Source organism: Symphalangus syndactylus, chromosome 12 (genome assembly GCF_028878055.3).
Source record: "Symphalangus syndactylus isolate Jambi chromosome 12, NHGRI_mSymSyn1-v2.1_pri, whole genome shotgun sequence".
NCBI classification, from domain to species: domain Eukaryota; kingdom Metazoa; phylum Chordata; class Mammalia; order Primates; family Hylobatidae; genus Symphalangus; species Symphalangus syndactylus.
The window spans coordinates 61409272-61424072 of NC_072441.2; the positions used below are offsets into that span (position 1 = coordinate 61409272).

General features: G+C 36.1%; 1 protein-coding gene across 1 annotated transcript in view; it reads left to right on the forward strand.

The window, feature by feature from the left end:
- The window catches only part of STXBP3 (syntaxin binding protein 3), a 67772-nt gene that overhangs the window by 25641 nt on the left and 27330 nt on the right, over positions 1 to 14801 (forward strand). The window contains exons 7-11 of the mRNA XM_063624431.1: positions 3118 to 3272; positions 6981 to 7071; positions 9925 to 10049; positions 13210 to 13305; positions 13437 to 13494. Of these exons, the coding sequence (XP_063480501.1) occupies positions 3118 to 3272; positions 6981 to 7071; positions 9925 to 10049; positions 13210 to 13305; positions 13437 to 13494 (525 nt within the window). The remainder of the gene's footprint in view (positions 1 to 3117; positions 3273 to 6980; positions 7072 to 9924; positions 10050 to 13209; positions 13306 to 13436; positions 13495 to 14801) is intronic.

Genomic DNA, 14801 nt, shown 5'->3' on the forward strand with positions numbered 1-14801 from the left:
AGTCCTTAATGAAAAATAGAGTCGAGAAGTCAGGAGATCATTGCAGAGAGATTGGTAAAGTGAGATGTGATAGTGCTTCAAAGAAATAAAGTTGGACATCAACACATTTAGAAATTACATGGAGAGGAAGAAGATTAACTCACTCATGGGATTCCATGAGTCAAAGGGATTAAAGAAAGATCTTTCTTTCCCTTTCAGAGGATTTAAGGTAAGTGATGCTGTCACATATATAATAAGGCAAGTAGAGTTGATCCTTGAATAACATAGGGGTTAGGGGCACCAACCCCCTGTGCAGTTGAAAAATTTGTGTATAACTTTAAACTCGCCAAAAACTTAACTACCAATAGCCTGCTGTTGAGTGGAAGCCTTCCTGATAACATAAACAATAGAATAACACATATTTTGTATATTGTATTTACTATATTCTAACAAAGTAAGCTAGAGAAAAGAAAATGTTATTAAGAAAATCAAAAGGAAGAGAAAATATACTTACTATTAAATAGAAGTGGATTATTATGAAGGTCTTCATTCTTGTCATTTTCAAGTTGAGTAGGTAGAGATGGAGGAAGAGGAGGGATTGATCTTGCTATCTCATGGGGTGGCAGAGGCAGAGGAGGTGGCAGGGGAGGCAGGCACACTCTTTGTAACTTTTATTGAAAAAAATCTGCATATAAGTGGACCTATGTAGTTCAAGCCCTTGTTCTTCAAGGGTCAGACAAACATAGAAAGCGTTCAAGAATATGAGGGAGTTTGTTTACAGTGAACCTTAGTGAGTACAGAGTCTGGTACAGTTAGTAGAGAGGATGCTAGAAGGGATCTGATAGAGATAGAAACAAGCTAGCTATAGATTAGCATGAAGAGTAGATGGAAGACAAGATCTGTATTTAAGGAGCTGATTATGGGTTTATAAAGATGAAAAAAGCATGTGGCAGTAGTCTTAAAAAACTTTTAATGATGGTGATGGAAAGTGGGGAGGAGGTAGAGGAAGAGGGAAATGGAGGAAATGTGAATATAGAATGAGAACCAGCCTCCAGATTATCTTTGGTACATTGGGGTATTAGATAGCTTAGATTAATTTGTGGTAGGAACCCCCCAGATCTCAGTGCATTACTACAACAAAGGTTTATTTCTCATTTGTGTTGTCCATTGTTGTTTGGCTGGGTCTTTGCTCTACATCCTCTACATTGTAGTACTGAGGCCAAAGGGCTAATCTGGGACATAGCCGAGGGAAAAGAGAAAATAGTGGAGCCACACAATGACTTTTAAAGCTTCTGCTGGGAAGTGGCACGTGTATCTTCTACATACATTCCAGGCCGAGCACAGTGGCTCACATCTGTAATCCCAGCACTTTAGGAGGCCGAGGCGGAAGGATTGCTTGAGCCCAGGAGTACTAGACCAGCCTGGGCAACAAAGTGAGACCTTGTCTCCACAAAGAAACTTAAAAAAGGAATTAGCCAGGTGTGGTGACACATACCTGTGGTCCTAGCTACGTGGGAGGCTGAAATGGGAGGATCACTTGAGCCTAGGACCTCAAGGCTTCAGTGAGCCATACCCATGCCACTGCACTCCAGCCTGGGTGACAGAGTGAGTCCCCATCTTAAAAAACAAAGACAAAAACAAACCTACACATGACCATGGCTAAACCTGGTATCAGTGAGTGGGAGGGAGAAGCCTTGGGTGGTTGTGCAGTAAATGTTTTTGAACAAATGTTATCTCCTGCTGTGGGATATTATACTATGAGGAAGCCACAGTTCAAGTGTAGGGCGCTTGTTGACAATTAAAACAGCATCCTAGCCTTTGGGCAGGAAAGAGATAAGTGGATGAGCCACAGCTAAATTTTCATCTATATTCAGGCTGCTGTTGTTGGTGCTGGGTTATGTCCAGAGAAATGAATGACTGTGTGTAAAAGGAAATGCAAAAGCCGGGCACGGTGGCTCATGCTTGTAATCCCAGCACTTTGGGAGGCCGAGGCGGGTGGATCACGAGGTCAGGAGATCGAGACCACGGTGAAACCACGTCTCTACTAAAAATACAAAAAATTAGCCGGGCGTGGTGGCGGGCGCCTGTAGTCCCAGCTACTTGGAGAGGCTGAGGCAGGAGAATGGCGTGAACCCGGGAGGCGGAGCTTGCAGTGAGCCAAGACTGCGCCACTGCACTCCAGCCTGGGCGACAGAGCAAGACTCCGTCTCAAAAAAAAAAAAAAAAGGAAATGCAAGAAGTTTATTCTTAATTCATTACTTAACCTATAATGTTTATTACTTGCCTACTTTCAATTACAATAAATTTTCGTAGTTTAAGAGAAATTATCATTGTTTAAAAAACAACAAAATTTAGTTTAATGGGGAACTCTCAATACCATTTAGGGAGCTCCTGCTTTTGTATCCTCCAAATCCTGTAATCCAGTTCTTTGTAAATAAGTAAATTATTTTGTTAATTGAATGAATGAATGTATCTGTGAGGTTTTGCTGTACATACGTATAGTAAGATTTATGTTATGTCTAGCACAATGCCATGTCTTTTGGGGAAGTATGTCTCTTATTTTAAGGACATGAAGAGTATAAGCTAAAGAACTGAAGACATGTATCAACTATGGGAGATGTTTGGGTTACTCTCTAATGGGTTAAGGTTTTTAATTTATATCTGAGATATAGGCTGATTTTGGTACTGTTGTGTTTCTGTGTGCTAGGAGTTAGATTTTTATTTTAGTCTGACTATCTCAGATTCCTTCATCTGTTGCACTGGTAGTAAAAAGATAATACAATCTGTATATGAAACAAGAATTGAAAGAGAGAGGTAGACTAAGCAGGAGAGTGAGAAAAGAAATAAAGGATGAAATCAAGATGACAGAGAAAATGAGATTTGATTAAGGTAAAGACACCATTGTTTCAGGAAACAGCATGGTTAGTGCAAGTATTTTTTTAACTGCCCCAAATAGTTGCTGCATTTTCTTGATATATACATATATATATAAAATATATGATATATAAAATATTACATACATCTATATATGATATAAATCATATCATATGTACATTTTATATATAACATAAATATAAATATATATATATTTTTAAATCAGGTCTCCAGATTAACAGTGAGATTTTTTTCTTAACTTAGGTGTATACTCTTGATGTACCAGATGCATTCTATTACTGTTATAGTCCAGACCCTGGTAATGCAAAGGGAAAAGATGCCATTATGGAAGCAATGGCTGACCAGATAGTTACAGTGTGTGCCACCTTGGATGAAAATCCCGGAGTAAGATATAAAAGGTGAGACACTGAGCGTCTGCACATGTTATGCTTCCTATTTACCATTCATTATAGAGGTAAGTAATGTCTCTGTGCCTTTGCATATTGGTTTGCAAAATTTATTTTCTTTGTATAATTACCATGCTCTACATATAGGAGATTTAAAGCTTGTGGTTTAAATTTCAGAATAGCAAATAGCTTCTGTTACTGAATTTCAGAGCCTAAATTTGGTACAATTTACAGACAGTTTTTCATCAGTTTAAAGAATGCTTAGAGGAAATGTCTTTATAGTCACATGGGGAATACAGTGTTACAGTTAATGTTTTTCATTAAATCACCAGCAAATTTAAATGACCATATTCTCTGGATACCTGTTACAATGTCTAAGTATCTATAGTATCTAATATCTGTGCCTATTCTAAAGAAATTTTGGGGTTTTCTTAAGGGGTAAAATCTAACTTTAGTACTATATACCTTGACTTATATACTTCTTTTTAAAAATGAAGTTTACTATAAAGTGCCTAAATTGTCTATACAGTAAGTCCTCACTTAATGTCATTGATGGTTTCTTGTAAACTGACAAAACCAGTTTTACCATAGGCTAATTGATATAAACAAGAATTAAGTTCCTTAGTTATGTAATGTCACCAAACTTCTACATAAAGACCTGAAACACTTCTAATATTAAACATTGAAAGATATCTGACTATATGTACATTTAAGAAAGATTAATAAAAGCAGGATCATTTTTTGCCCAGTTATTCTAGTTCAGGCTCATTAGAAGGATGGCCAGAGCTCATCCCAGCAGCTCATGGCACAAGGCAGGAACCCACCCAGATTAGGATACCATCCCATTGCAGGGCACACTACACACACATCCACACTCACTCAGACTGGGACAGTTTAGACATGCCAGTTAACCAAACATGCTGCACATCTTTGGGATGTGGGAGGAAACCGGAGTACCAGGAGAAAACCCATGTAGACGTGGAGGGATCATGCAAACGCCACACAGACAGTGGCCTCAGCCAGGAATCTTTTTTTTTTCCTCAGCATTATATTGAGATGACGAACAAAATGACATTATTTGAGGATGTGCTAGATATGGCGTAATAATTCATTCCAAAATGAACATATCCCTCTAACCCTACCAAGGTCAAAAAAATAGAACATTAACAGCATCTCAGAGGTCTCTCTCGTGATCCCTCCCAGCTCTCCCGTCCCTTTTCTTCCCTAGAGATGACTACCATCTGACTTTTAACACATAGTTTAATTTTGCCTGATTTTGAACTGGTATAAATGGAACCACATGATATTTTTTGTTTTTGACTTCTTTGCTCAACATTATTTTCTGAGAGTCATCCATGTTGTTTGTTGTGTGTGCCAGGCAGTTTTAGTTTTAATTTTGGTCTGCTAGTTCATGTGTGACCCTCTCGCCTCAGTTTCCTTATCTATGAAATAAGAATGATAATAATACCTACTATATACAGTTGTTTTTAGAATTAAATGAATTAATATCTGTAAAGCATTCAGCACTAATAAATATGGTAGTAAATATATTGCACTACTCATAATTATTACTCATTTGTCTTTCAAAAAATCCTTTAATTTGAACATTGGCATTTGTCAAGTTAGCTGGCTGAACTGTTTAATTTTAAATTCATGTAGTACTTTAAGTCACATTACTCTTCACTTACCATTTAAAAATTCCACTATTAGTACTTAGAAAAAGTATAGTGATCTCCTTGGAGATTAAGTTATCTCCTTAATTCAGGTATTAGCAGACAAGCTCTTTATTCATACCTTGGGTATTAGAAACATTCTTTTTCATTCTTTTTTTTTTTTTTTTTTTTGAGACGGAGTCTTGCTCTGTCTCCCAGGCGGGAGTGCAATGGCGCGATCTCGGCTCACTGCAAGCTCCGCCTCCCGGGTTCATGCCATTCTCCTGCCTCAGCCTCCCGAGTAGCTGGGACTACAGGCGCCCGCCAACCCGTCCGGCTAATTTTTTGTATTTTTAGTAGAGATGGGGTTGCGGCTCAAGCCTGTAATCCCAGCACTTTGGGAGGCCGAGGCGGGCGGATCACGAGGTCAGGAGATCAAGACCATCCTGGCTAACACAGAGAAACATTCTTTTTCTTTCTTTCCTTTTTTTTTTTGAGATTGGGGTCTCTCTATGTTGCCCAGGCTGGTCTCAAACTCCTGGGCTCAAGCAAGCTGGGATTACCTTTTTCTTGTAAGAGATGTGCTAATTACATTCTGGACTCAGTGGAGCTGAGCTAAGTGGTTTGGCTCCTGTTAACAGTTTAGTAACTGTTGAAGCTTCTACTGTTGGTGATTGGTTACGTTCGGGGAAATGAGTAAATATAGCCAATTTATAATTTTATCGCTCACATAGGGGCTAGTTTTGAGTTATGCTAATAAATAATCTGTAATCCTGTCTTTTAAAATTCTACCTGTTTTAACAAAATATTCCTTTACGCTTTATAGACTTTAAAGTATAATTTTAAAATGAAGTTTCTTTCTTTTGAAAATATTGTACAAAGAGTTTAATGAATTACCCTTTATAGATGTTACATTATTTATTTTTAAGGTATAAAACCTAAAAATTCTGTAAAACTTTGAAGCCCTCACAATGAGACCTCCCATTTTTGAGGTTGTTGTGCTGGTGAAGAGCCTTTTTCTTTCTCTCTCTCTTTTTTCTTAAATAATTTTTGTGGATACATAGTAGGTGTATATATTTATGGGGTACATGACATATTTTGATACAGACATTTAATGCATAATAGTCACATCAGGGTAAACAGGATATCTATCACCTCAAGCATTTATCCTTTCTTTGTGATAAAAACAATTCTAGTCTTAGTTATTTTTAAATGTACTGTAGTCACCTTGTTGTGCTATCAAATACTAGCTCTTACTCATTCTACCTATATTTTTGTACCCATTACCCATCCCCACTAAACTGTCACCCACCACTCCTGCCCCTTTCCAGCCTCTGGTAACCATCTTTCTACTTTCTCCATGAGTTCAATTGTTTTCATTTTTAGCTCCCGGAAGCAAGTGAGCACATGCGAAATGTTCTTTCAGTGCCTGGCTTATTCGCTTAACATAGTGACCGCCAGTTCCATCCATGTTGTTGTAAATGTCAAGATCCATTCTTTTTTATGGCTAAAACATTTGTTTCAGTGTTTGTAATAGTGTAATAAGAATGACTCATAAGTCCATCTTTAAAGGAATCGATACATAGAATCCAATATAATCATGATGGAATACTATATAGGAGATAAAATGAATAATCTGATGTGTGTCAATGTCAATGTAGATAAATCTCACACACACACGCACACACACACATATGAAACAGAAATGACTGGAGGGAGAATACACATGAAATTAATTATAATGGTTGCCTTGGTTTGAGGCAGGGGTATGGGAGAGGACCAGGACTTAGGAGCAGAATAAAAGGAACTGCAACTTTACATGTAATATTTTATTTCCTTTATATTAAAAAATCTGAAGCAGATATGATAAGGTTTTTCCTTGTAAATTCCAAATATATCGATATAACATTATTTGATATATTATCTGAACTTTTACATGTTTATAAAATAATTTTTCATTTTGTAAACATTTTTAAAATTCCAGTTTAATTTTAGAATTAAACTTCATGATATTATAAAGTATATACTGAAAGGAAGATAATTGTTTGATCCTTTTTTCCATTTCTAGTAAACCTCTAGATAATGCCAGTAAGCTTGCACAGCTTGTTGAAAAAAAGCTTGAAGACTACTACAAGATTGATGAAAAGAGCCTAATAAAGGTAATGTATGCAAGGCAAGTAATGACTGTGCATAAAGTCTGTCTTATTTCTTTATAAGCCAAAGAAACTTGCTCATTCATTTTCTAGTATTGATTTGGGAGTCATTAACATAGATCTCCAATACTGATTTGAGAATCATTAACATACACAATTGTGCAAACCTTAATAGATGGTATGGTTTAGAGGGGAATCTATTAACTAACAGATTTTGAAGTCAGCACTGTGTCCAAATCTAGTTCTGCCGTTTAATTCATAGTTAATGTCTATTTGGGCAAATTATGTAACTTCTATGTAATTACATTTTCTTTTCTGTAAAATGGGGATAATAAAAGAATACCTATTTTAAAAGTTATGATTAAATGAGTTAATACATGCAAAGTCCTTAGAATAATGCTTGCCAATGAGTAAACATTTAATAAATATAGGAATTCCTATTATCACTAGTTCTGTGACCTTGAGTTTATTTTTCCATCTATGAAATAGATGAAATAATATATACCTTGCTAGGTGGTGTGAGGATTAAGTTAGCATGTAAGTATTTGGCACCAATGGGAATTTAATAAATGGCAGCCGTTGTTATCCTATGGAAATAATATAATCAAAGACTAAGGTTGAAATCTGGGAAATAGCAGCGTTTACATGTGGGTGAGAGAATGAAGAGCTTGAGGAGACTGACAGAGGTGGTGCCAGAGGCCTAGGAAGCCATATTACAGTAGCTGGAGAATGAAGAAAAGGAACTGTTGCTAGTTTAGAAGAGGAGTTGTGCCAGGAAACCATCAATTACAATACTGTGTAAAAAGTGGAATGAGAGAAGGATACACAGAGTATAATGGGAATATAGTCCCGGGCTTATCTTCTAAACTGGAGTGTTGGAAGGCAACCCAGGAAGAAGAGGCCCTTTAGCTTGAAGAATGAGGTAACATGATAAACAGGGAGTTCATTGCATGAAAACAGGATTCTTCAGGTAGAGGCAATAGAGAAAAAGGCAAAATCCACAATTAAACAATGTGGCTGGAATGGAAGGTATAAACTTAGATGTTAGGTTAGTTACCTGTTTTTGGTTTAGAGGCCTAGTGAAGGCTGTTATTCTGGTTGTAGTTTCGAAGACAATGGCTTAGTACACATCGTAGATAGTGAATAAATGTTTGTTGAATGAAGAGATACACAATCAAATATGCTTTTAGTCCTTCATGTTTTCAGTGGAAAAAGAGCAAAATCCACAAAAATTAAACTTGTCCTTTCCACTCTTTCTGCCTGGAAAAGTAATCATCCTTCAAATACTTGATACCTTTCCTTTATTCAGGGACACCTGATAAAGTGATAAAGTGTCACCTCATTTTTGAAGCCTTTCCTGACTCTTCAGGCCAAGTGTTGTTTCCTCCCACATGCTATCATAAGCCCTAAGCCTGCTATAGAACTTACATTGCACTTTTTCCTGTTTATATTTCTGAAGATTCATAGCTCACATTTTTGAGGGCTTACTGTGCTGTGTTTCATGGTATGATTATATTTAACCTTTTCAGTAATCTTATAAGGCAAAGATTCCATAATTGTGTTTCATTTTACAAAGAGATTACTGCCATGTAAGCAGGATAAGCATTTTGTCCAAACTTGTACTGCAAGATTGTGGTCAAGACTGGACTCAAATTCAGACCTAGCTGATTTCCAAGGCTGTGCTCTGAACCACCATATCATACTGTCTCAAAGTTTAATTAAATTAATGTGCTTAATTTTAAAATATTTTAAAAATTTAGCCTATAAAATTTACCTGTTATGTGTAAATAAATAGAAAATGTTTGTATAATGATCTGTAGTTATCTGTTATTGCTTTGAATACTAATCCAAAGAATTTATTACTTTTTAAAATGAAATATGAAAGATACTAACATTAACAATAAACGTTTCCAGCACTGTTATTCACTGTTTAGTGATTAGTGATGTTTGCGAATTAATGATAACAAGGCTTTCATTGTGATTTATCATTTTAGTTGGTATCAGTACAGTCTTTTAAAATAGCATAACAGTTAAGAGCACAGACGTTGGAGCAAACCTGCATTTGAATCTCCATTCTGCCTCTTACTACCTGTGTGATTTGGGCAAGTTAGTTCATTTCAGGCCGCAATGCCCTCATGGTCAACTGGAGATAATAATCCCTGTCTCACAGGATTACTAAAAGAATTAAATGAAATAATCCATGTATTTTTGTTTAGTAAAATGTCTAATACTTAGAGCTCAAATAGTAGCTACTATTCATGATTTATATCAGTTTTGGTGCTTTTGGAACACAATTCATAAGAAAATAGATATAGGGCAAACAAAATGTTACTTTTTTAAAAGGAATTTTCAGGCTATTAGACAGTTGTCCCTTGGTAAACACAGAGGAGGGTTGGTTCCAGGACCTCCTGTGTATACCAAAACCCATGCATACTCAAGTCCTGCATCAGCGCAACAGAACCTACATATCTGGGAAGTCAGCCCTTCATACATGCAGGTTTCACATCCTGCAAATACTGTATTTTCTATCATTTAGTTGAAAAAACTCTGAGTATAAGTGTATCCATGCAGTTCAAACCCATGTTATTAAAGGTACCCTCTTACTCTAATTACAAAAGTAATTAGATTTTAGTGATGTAGTCTTCATTTTTTCTCTCTTGGGCTACTCAGATTTTTCTTTGTTTTATTATAACTTCACATTCTTAAGACAATTAGCCATTTGTTTTGTTTTGTTGTATGTTTTTGGTGGGGAAAAGGGACAGAACTTAGGAAAAGGGTGCTTTGTATTGTAAGATATTAAAACTATGTTCACACTAAGCAATTGAAGCTGCTTAAGATGATTTTATCTTGTTATTCTAGGGTAAAACACATTCACAGCTCTTAATAATTGATCGTGGCTTTGATCCTGTGTCCACTGTCCTGCATGAACTGACCTTTCAGGCAATGGCATATGATCTACTACCAATTGAGAATGATACATACAAGCAAGTATAACTTGAAGGGCATATAAAGGGCATATACAAACAGGATAGAATATGAGCATTTAATGATTTATATAGGCACCAGAAATCTGAAAGCCCCTGTAACCTTTTCTATTCAGAGACTTTATCCTTCCCTTATTCCTACAGTTATAGTCTTTGACAGATATGTTGACCTTGTAAATTAAAGCGTAATTTGATTGTTTTGGAGCATTTTTGGTGTGTTTGCTTCCTTAACTGTGTGTACAGCAGAGCTACATTTAAACACATGGAATTTGGCCCTTTTGCTTTTAAAAGTAAATACCAGGCTCACTATCATATTTATTGAAGGAGAAACCATATTCAGAATTGTTAGGCTATAATTATTCTGAATCATACATTCAAAAGTGTATGTGTCTTATCAATATGACGTATTTTAAAAGATTGGAACACTAGAAAACTAAATAGGATGGCTATTGAGAACAACAGGCATAGTTTTACCATTTTGGTACCTTCTACTGAGTTAATCTTGGTATAAACATATTTACTTTAAAAGTAATGTCAAATAAAAACCTAATTGAAAAATGAAATAGTTTTTCTATCAAGGAATCATCTTACCGTATCTCTCTATCATTTATGGTGTGTGTACGTGTTACATACATTACAAATGCTATTTGATATCATGATTTCTGAATCCAAACTGGTATTTGTCAGCTAAGATTTACTGCTTAAGTACAGTAATAAAAATGAAAATTAGTTTTCTGAAATTTTATGTTTAAACTAATTTGTTAGTTTTAAGATATGACACTTGTGATAGTTATGATACTGTTTTTTCTTAAATATTGTTAAAATTTGTATTTTCTATTGTATTTTTATTGCATTCTGGTCAAATCTTGGTTTCTGAGTTTTTCTCTATTATCTGTATTAATGTTAGATGACATAGCTATTTTTCTAATATAAAAGTTATTTTTAAGCAGTTTATTCAGAGGGGGTGTTATTTACCTCTGTTACCCTGTAGGTCTCTAAACCTGCATTACTCAAGAGGTTTAGAAGAGAATTAATAAACCAATGGATAGTAAAGGATTTAGTTCCAGACCAAAGATATAGATTTTAGACGTTTCTAACCTAATATTTAAAATACGTATCTCTTTAGGTGTGCTGGCAAGCAAAGCAAGGTTTAATTTTTTTTAAGTAGAGACTTATTTTTTAAAAAGCTACTATACTCCCTTCTTTCTGAGTCAAAAACATTCAGAGATAAGAATTAGATGGGAGTAAAGCTCCCTGTGGTTTGCGCTCCATCACAATTTTTTTTTTTTTTTTTAAGTAGAGGTGGGGTTTCCCATGTTGGCCAGGCCAGTCTTGAACTCCTGACCTCAGGTGATCCGCCTGCCTCAGCCTCTCAAAGTGCTGGGATTACAGGGGTGAGCCATCACACCCAGCCTTCATCACAATTTTTTATGGAAACAGAATACAAAGCAGCAGGAAGCTGTAAGTGTCCAGATTCAAGTTTTCATGTTGGTGACTTCTTTAAATTTTACTTTTTTTTTTTTTCTTTTTTTGAGACAGAGTCTTACTCTGTCTCCCAGGCTGGAGTGCAGTGGCGCAATCTCGGCTCATTGCAGCCTTTGTCTCCTGAGTTCAAATGATTCCCGGCCTCAGCCTCCCAAGTAGCTGGGACTCCAAGTGTGCACCACTGCGCTTGGCTCATTTTTGTGTTTTTAGTAGAAATGGGATTTTGCTGTGTTGGCCAGGCTGGTCTCGAACTCCTGGCCTCAAATGATCCACCCACCTCGGCCTCCCAACTAAATTTACTTTTAAAATGAGATATTGATCACCTGAGTATTGTCAGGCTTGTTACTCTTATCTTTGTTTACAAATCACTTATAAGTCAAAGGTATTGTATAAGAACAAAGTGGTATTTTAAATGACAAAAGGGCTTTCATCCATAGTGCAGCCTTATATAATAGAGCACAGTGATTCTGTCTTTGGACATCTGTAATCCACACAGGTGGATGGTTTTATAGATTGATGTGTAACTTGTGGGGGTTATAAAAATGATTATATTCATATAGCGAAGTCTATATGTATTATTTGTAGTTCAGAGCTAGGAAAACTCAATGCAGTCCTTCCTGATCTTGACTCAGGAAATCAGTAGTTCCAAGGATGATTCAGTCTTGTCTAGTTCCACAAATGGAAGGAGAGTATCTGCATAAAAAGATAAGGGGAATCAGTCAGGTAGCCCATTTTGAATAGCTTCATGAATCCCTTAAATTGTTGCCCACTTCAGCAGAACTCATCAAAGCTATCACAATTTTTATGGCTTACATTAATTTTTTTTCTCTCATTTTCTTTCTCATTCTGTAAAGGAGATGTGGTTATAGGGTTGGGGGAGAATAAAGAAACAGATGATAAATGTTTGTGAATTTTGTACCCATTCTGAAACACCTTCAATATTTAATAGGTTATATTGGGGAGGATATTCCTGTTTTGTTTGAGTCAGTGTCTTGTGCTGTCACTCAGGCTGGAGTGCAGTGGTGCGATCTCTGCTCACTGCAAACTCCGCCTCCCAGGTTCAAGTGATTCTTCTGCCTCAGCCTCCAGAGTAACTGGGATTACAGGTGTGTGCCACTACACCCTGCTAAGTTTTTGTATTTTTTTTTTTTAGAGACAGGGTTTCACCCTGTTAGCCAGGCTGGTTTTGAACTCCTGACCTCAAGTGATCCACCCACCTCAGCCTCCGAAAGTGGCTTACAGGCGTGAGCCACTGCACCTGGCCGATATTCCTGTTCTTAATGGAGATTTGATAATTGTACTGTGGGTTATTAGCACACCATAACAGTGTTGTAGGCAATTAGAACCCAAAGCGTTAGTATATTCAGTCTTGTTCTTAAAGTTAATTGTAGGACGTTGAATTTTTTTTATAAGGTACAATTTTGCTGAACTACAACTCTAATAATGACACCTAAACTGAATATTTGAAAATGTCTTGGTAGGCTTAGGACTTATTTTTAATGTAAGGATAACAACATGCCTTAGTTTTGAGTAGGTATTCATTACCCCCCTAAAATAGTGGATTTTACTTTTCAGTTTCTTGAGTTGTGTCTTGAAATTACTGTTTGTAAAAATGTTTCTTTTGACTTTGGAGGGAAAAAAATCAAAAAGTTTTAGTGCTTCTGTCTACTTGTAGATATAAAACAGATGGAAAAGAAAAGGAGGCCGTCCTTGAAGAAGAAGATGACCTCTGGGTTAGAATTCGACATCGACATATCGCGGTTGTGTTAGAGTATGTGAACTCATTTTAATTTTTGTTCCATAATTTTGAGACACTATGTGATAGTACATTTTGTAACCTTAAAATAGTTCTGTGAAGAATTACATCTTAGAAATTTAAAGAATTCTCTCACAATTTGACAGGGAAATTCCCAAGCTTATGAAAGAAATTTCATCAACAAAGAAAGCAACAGAAGGAAAGGTAAGAGTCTTACTTAACTTTCAAAGTAATAGTGAAGGTGAATTTTAAAATTTAAAATCTTTATTTTATTTCTTTAACTTTTTATTTTTGGAAAGTTCTAATACAGAGGTAGAGAATGAACTCCTACATACCCATTGCCTAGTTTCAACAGTTAACAACATTTTTGGCTGTCCTGCTTCATTAAAATTTTTTTATTTTATTTTATTTTTTGAGACAGAGTCTCACTCTGCCACGCAGGCTGGAGTGCAGTTGCGCCATCTCAGCTCACTGCAGTCTCCACCTCCCAGGCTCAAGTGATTCTTTTGCCTCAGGCACTCAAGTAGCTGGGATTACTGGTGCGCACCACCACACCTGGCTAATTTTTATATTTTTAGTAGTGACAAGGTTTTGCCATGTTGGCCAGGCTGGTATCAAACTCCTGGCCTCAAGTGATCTGCCCACTTTGGTGCTGGGTTTACAGGTGTGAGCCACTGTGCCTGGCCATAAAGTTTATTTTAAGGCCATTTAGTCAGTTTTATCAATGCATTATTGGGATTTTATATTTAGATATAATTTATAAGTAAAGCACACAAATCTTAAATTTATACTGGATAACTTTTACTTATATATATGCTTGAAACCACCACTTTAAATCAAGATACAGAACATTTTCATCATTCCAGAATATTCCCTCTTGTCCTTTCCCTGTCAGTACCCATCCTGCCAGAGGTAAACTCTGTTCTAATTTTCATCACCATAGATTGTGTTCTTGAACTTCACATAATGAGATTCACCTGTTACGTATTTTAGTAATTCATTTTTTTATTAGTGTATAGTAGTAATACCATTATGTAAATATACAACAATTTGTTCATCTTGTCTCCTTTTGATGGACATTTAGTTTGTTTCCAGTTTGGGATTATTATGAACAAAGCTGCTATGGATTTTTTTGTACATGTCATTTGGTGGACATACACACTCTTTCTCTTGGGTATATTAAGAGTAAAATTATTGGGTTATAGAGTAGGATTGTGTTTAGCTTTAATAGGTAATGCCAAAAGTTTTGCAAAGTGTTTGAACTGATTTACATCCCCATCAGCATTAATTGAGTGTTCTAGTTGCTCCATATTGCCACCAACACTTGCTAGATTCTTGTCTTTATTTTCAATTAAAATTTCATTGCATGAGGTGGTATCTTATTGTGGTTTTCATTTCAATTTCTCTAATGTTCTTGTGCATATTGGCTATTAGGATATTCTGTTTTGTGAAGTGCCGATTGAAGGTCTTTTGCCCATTTTTAATTGAGTTGTCTGTTTTTCTTACTGATT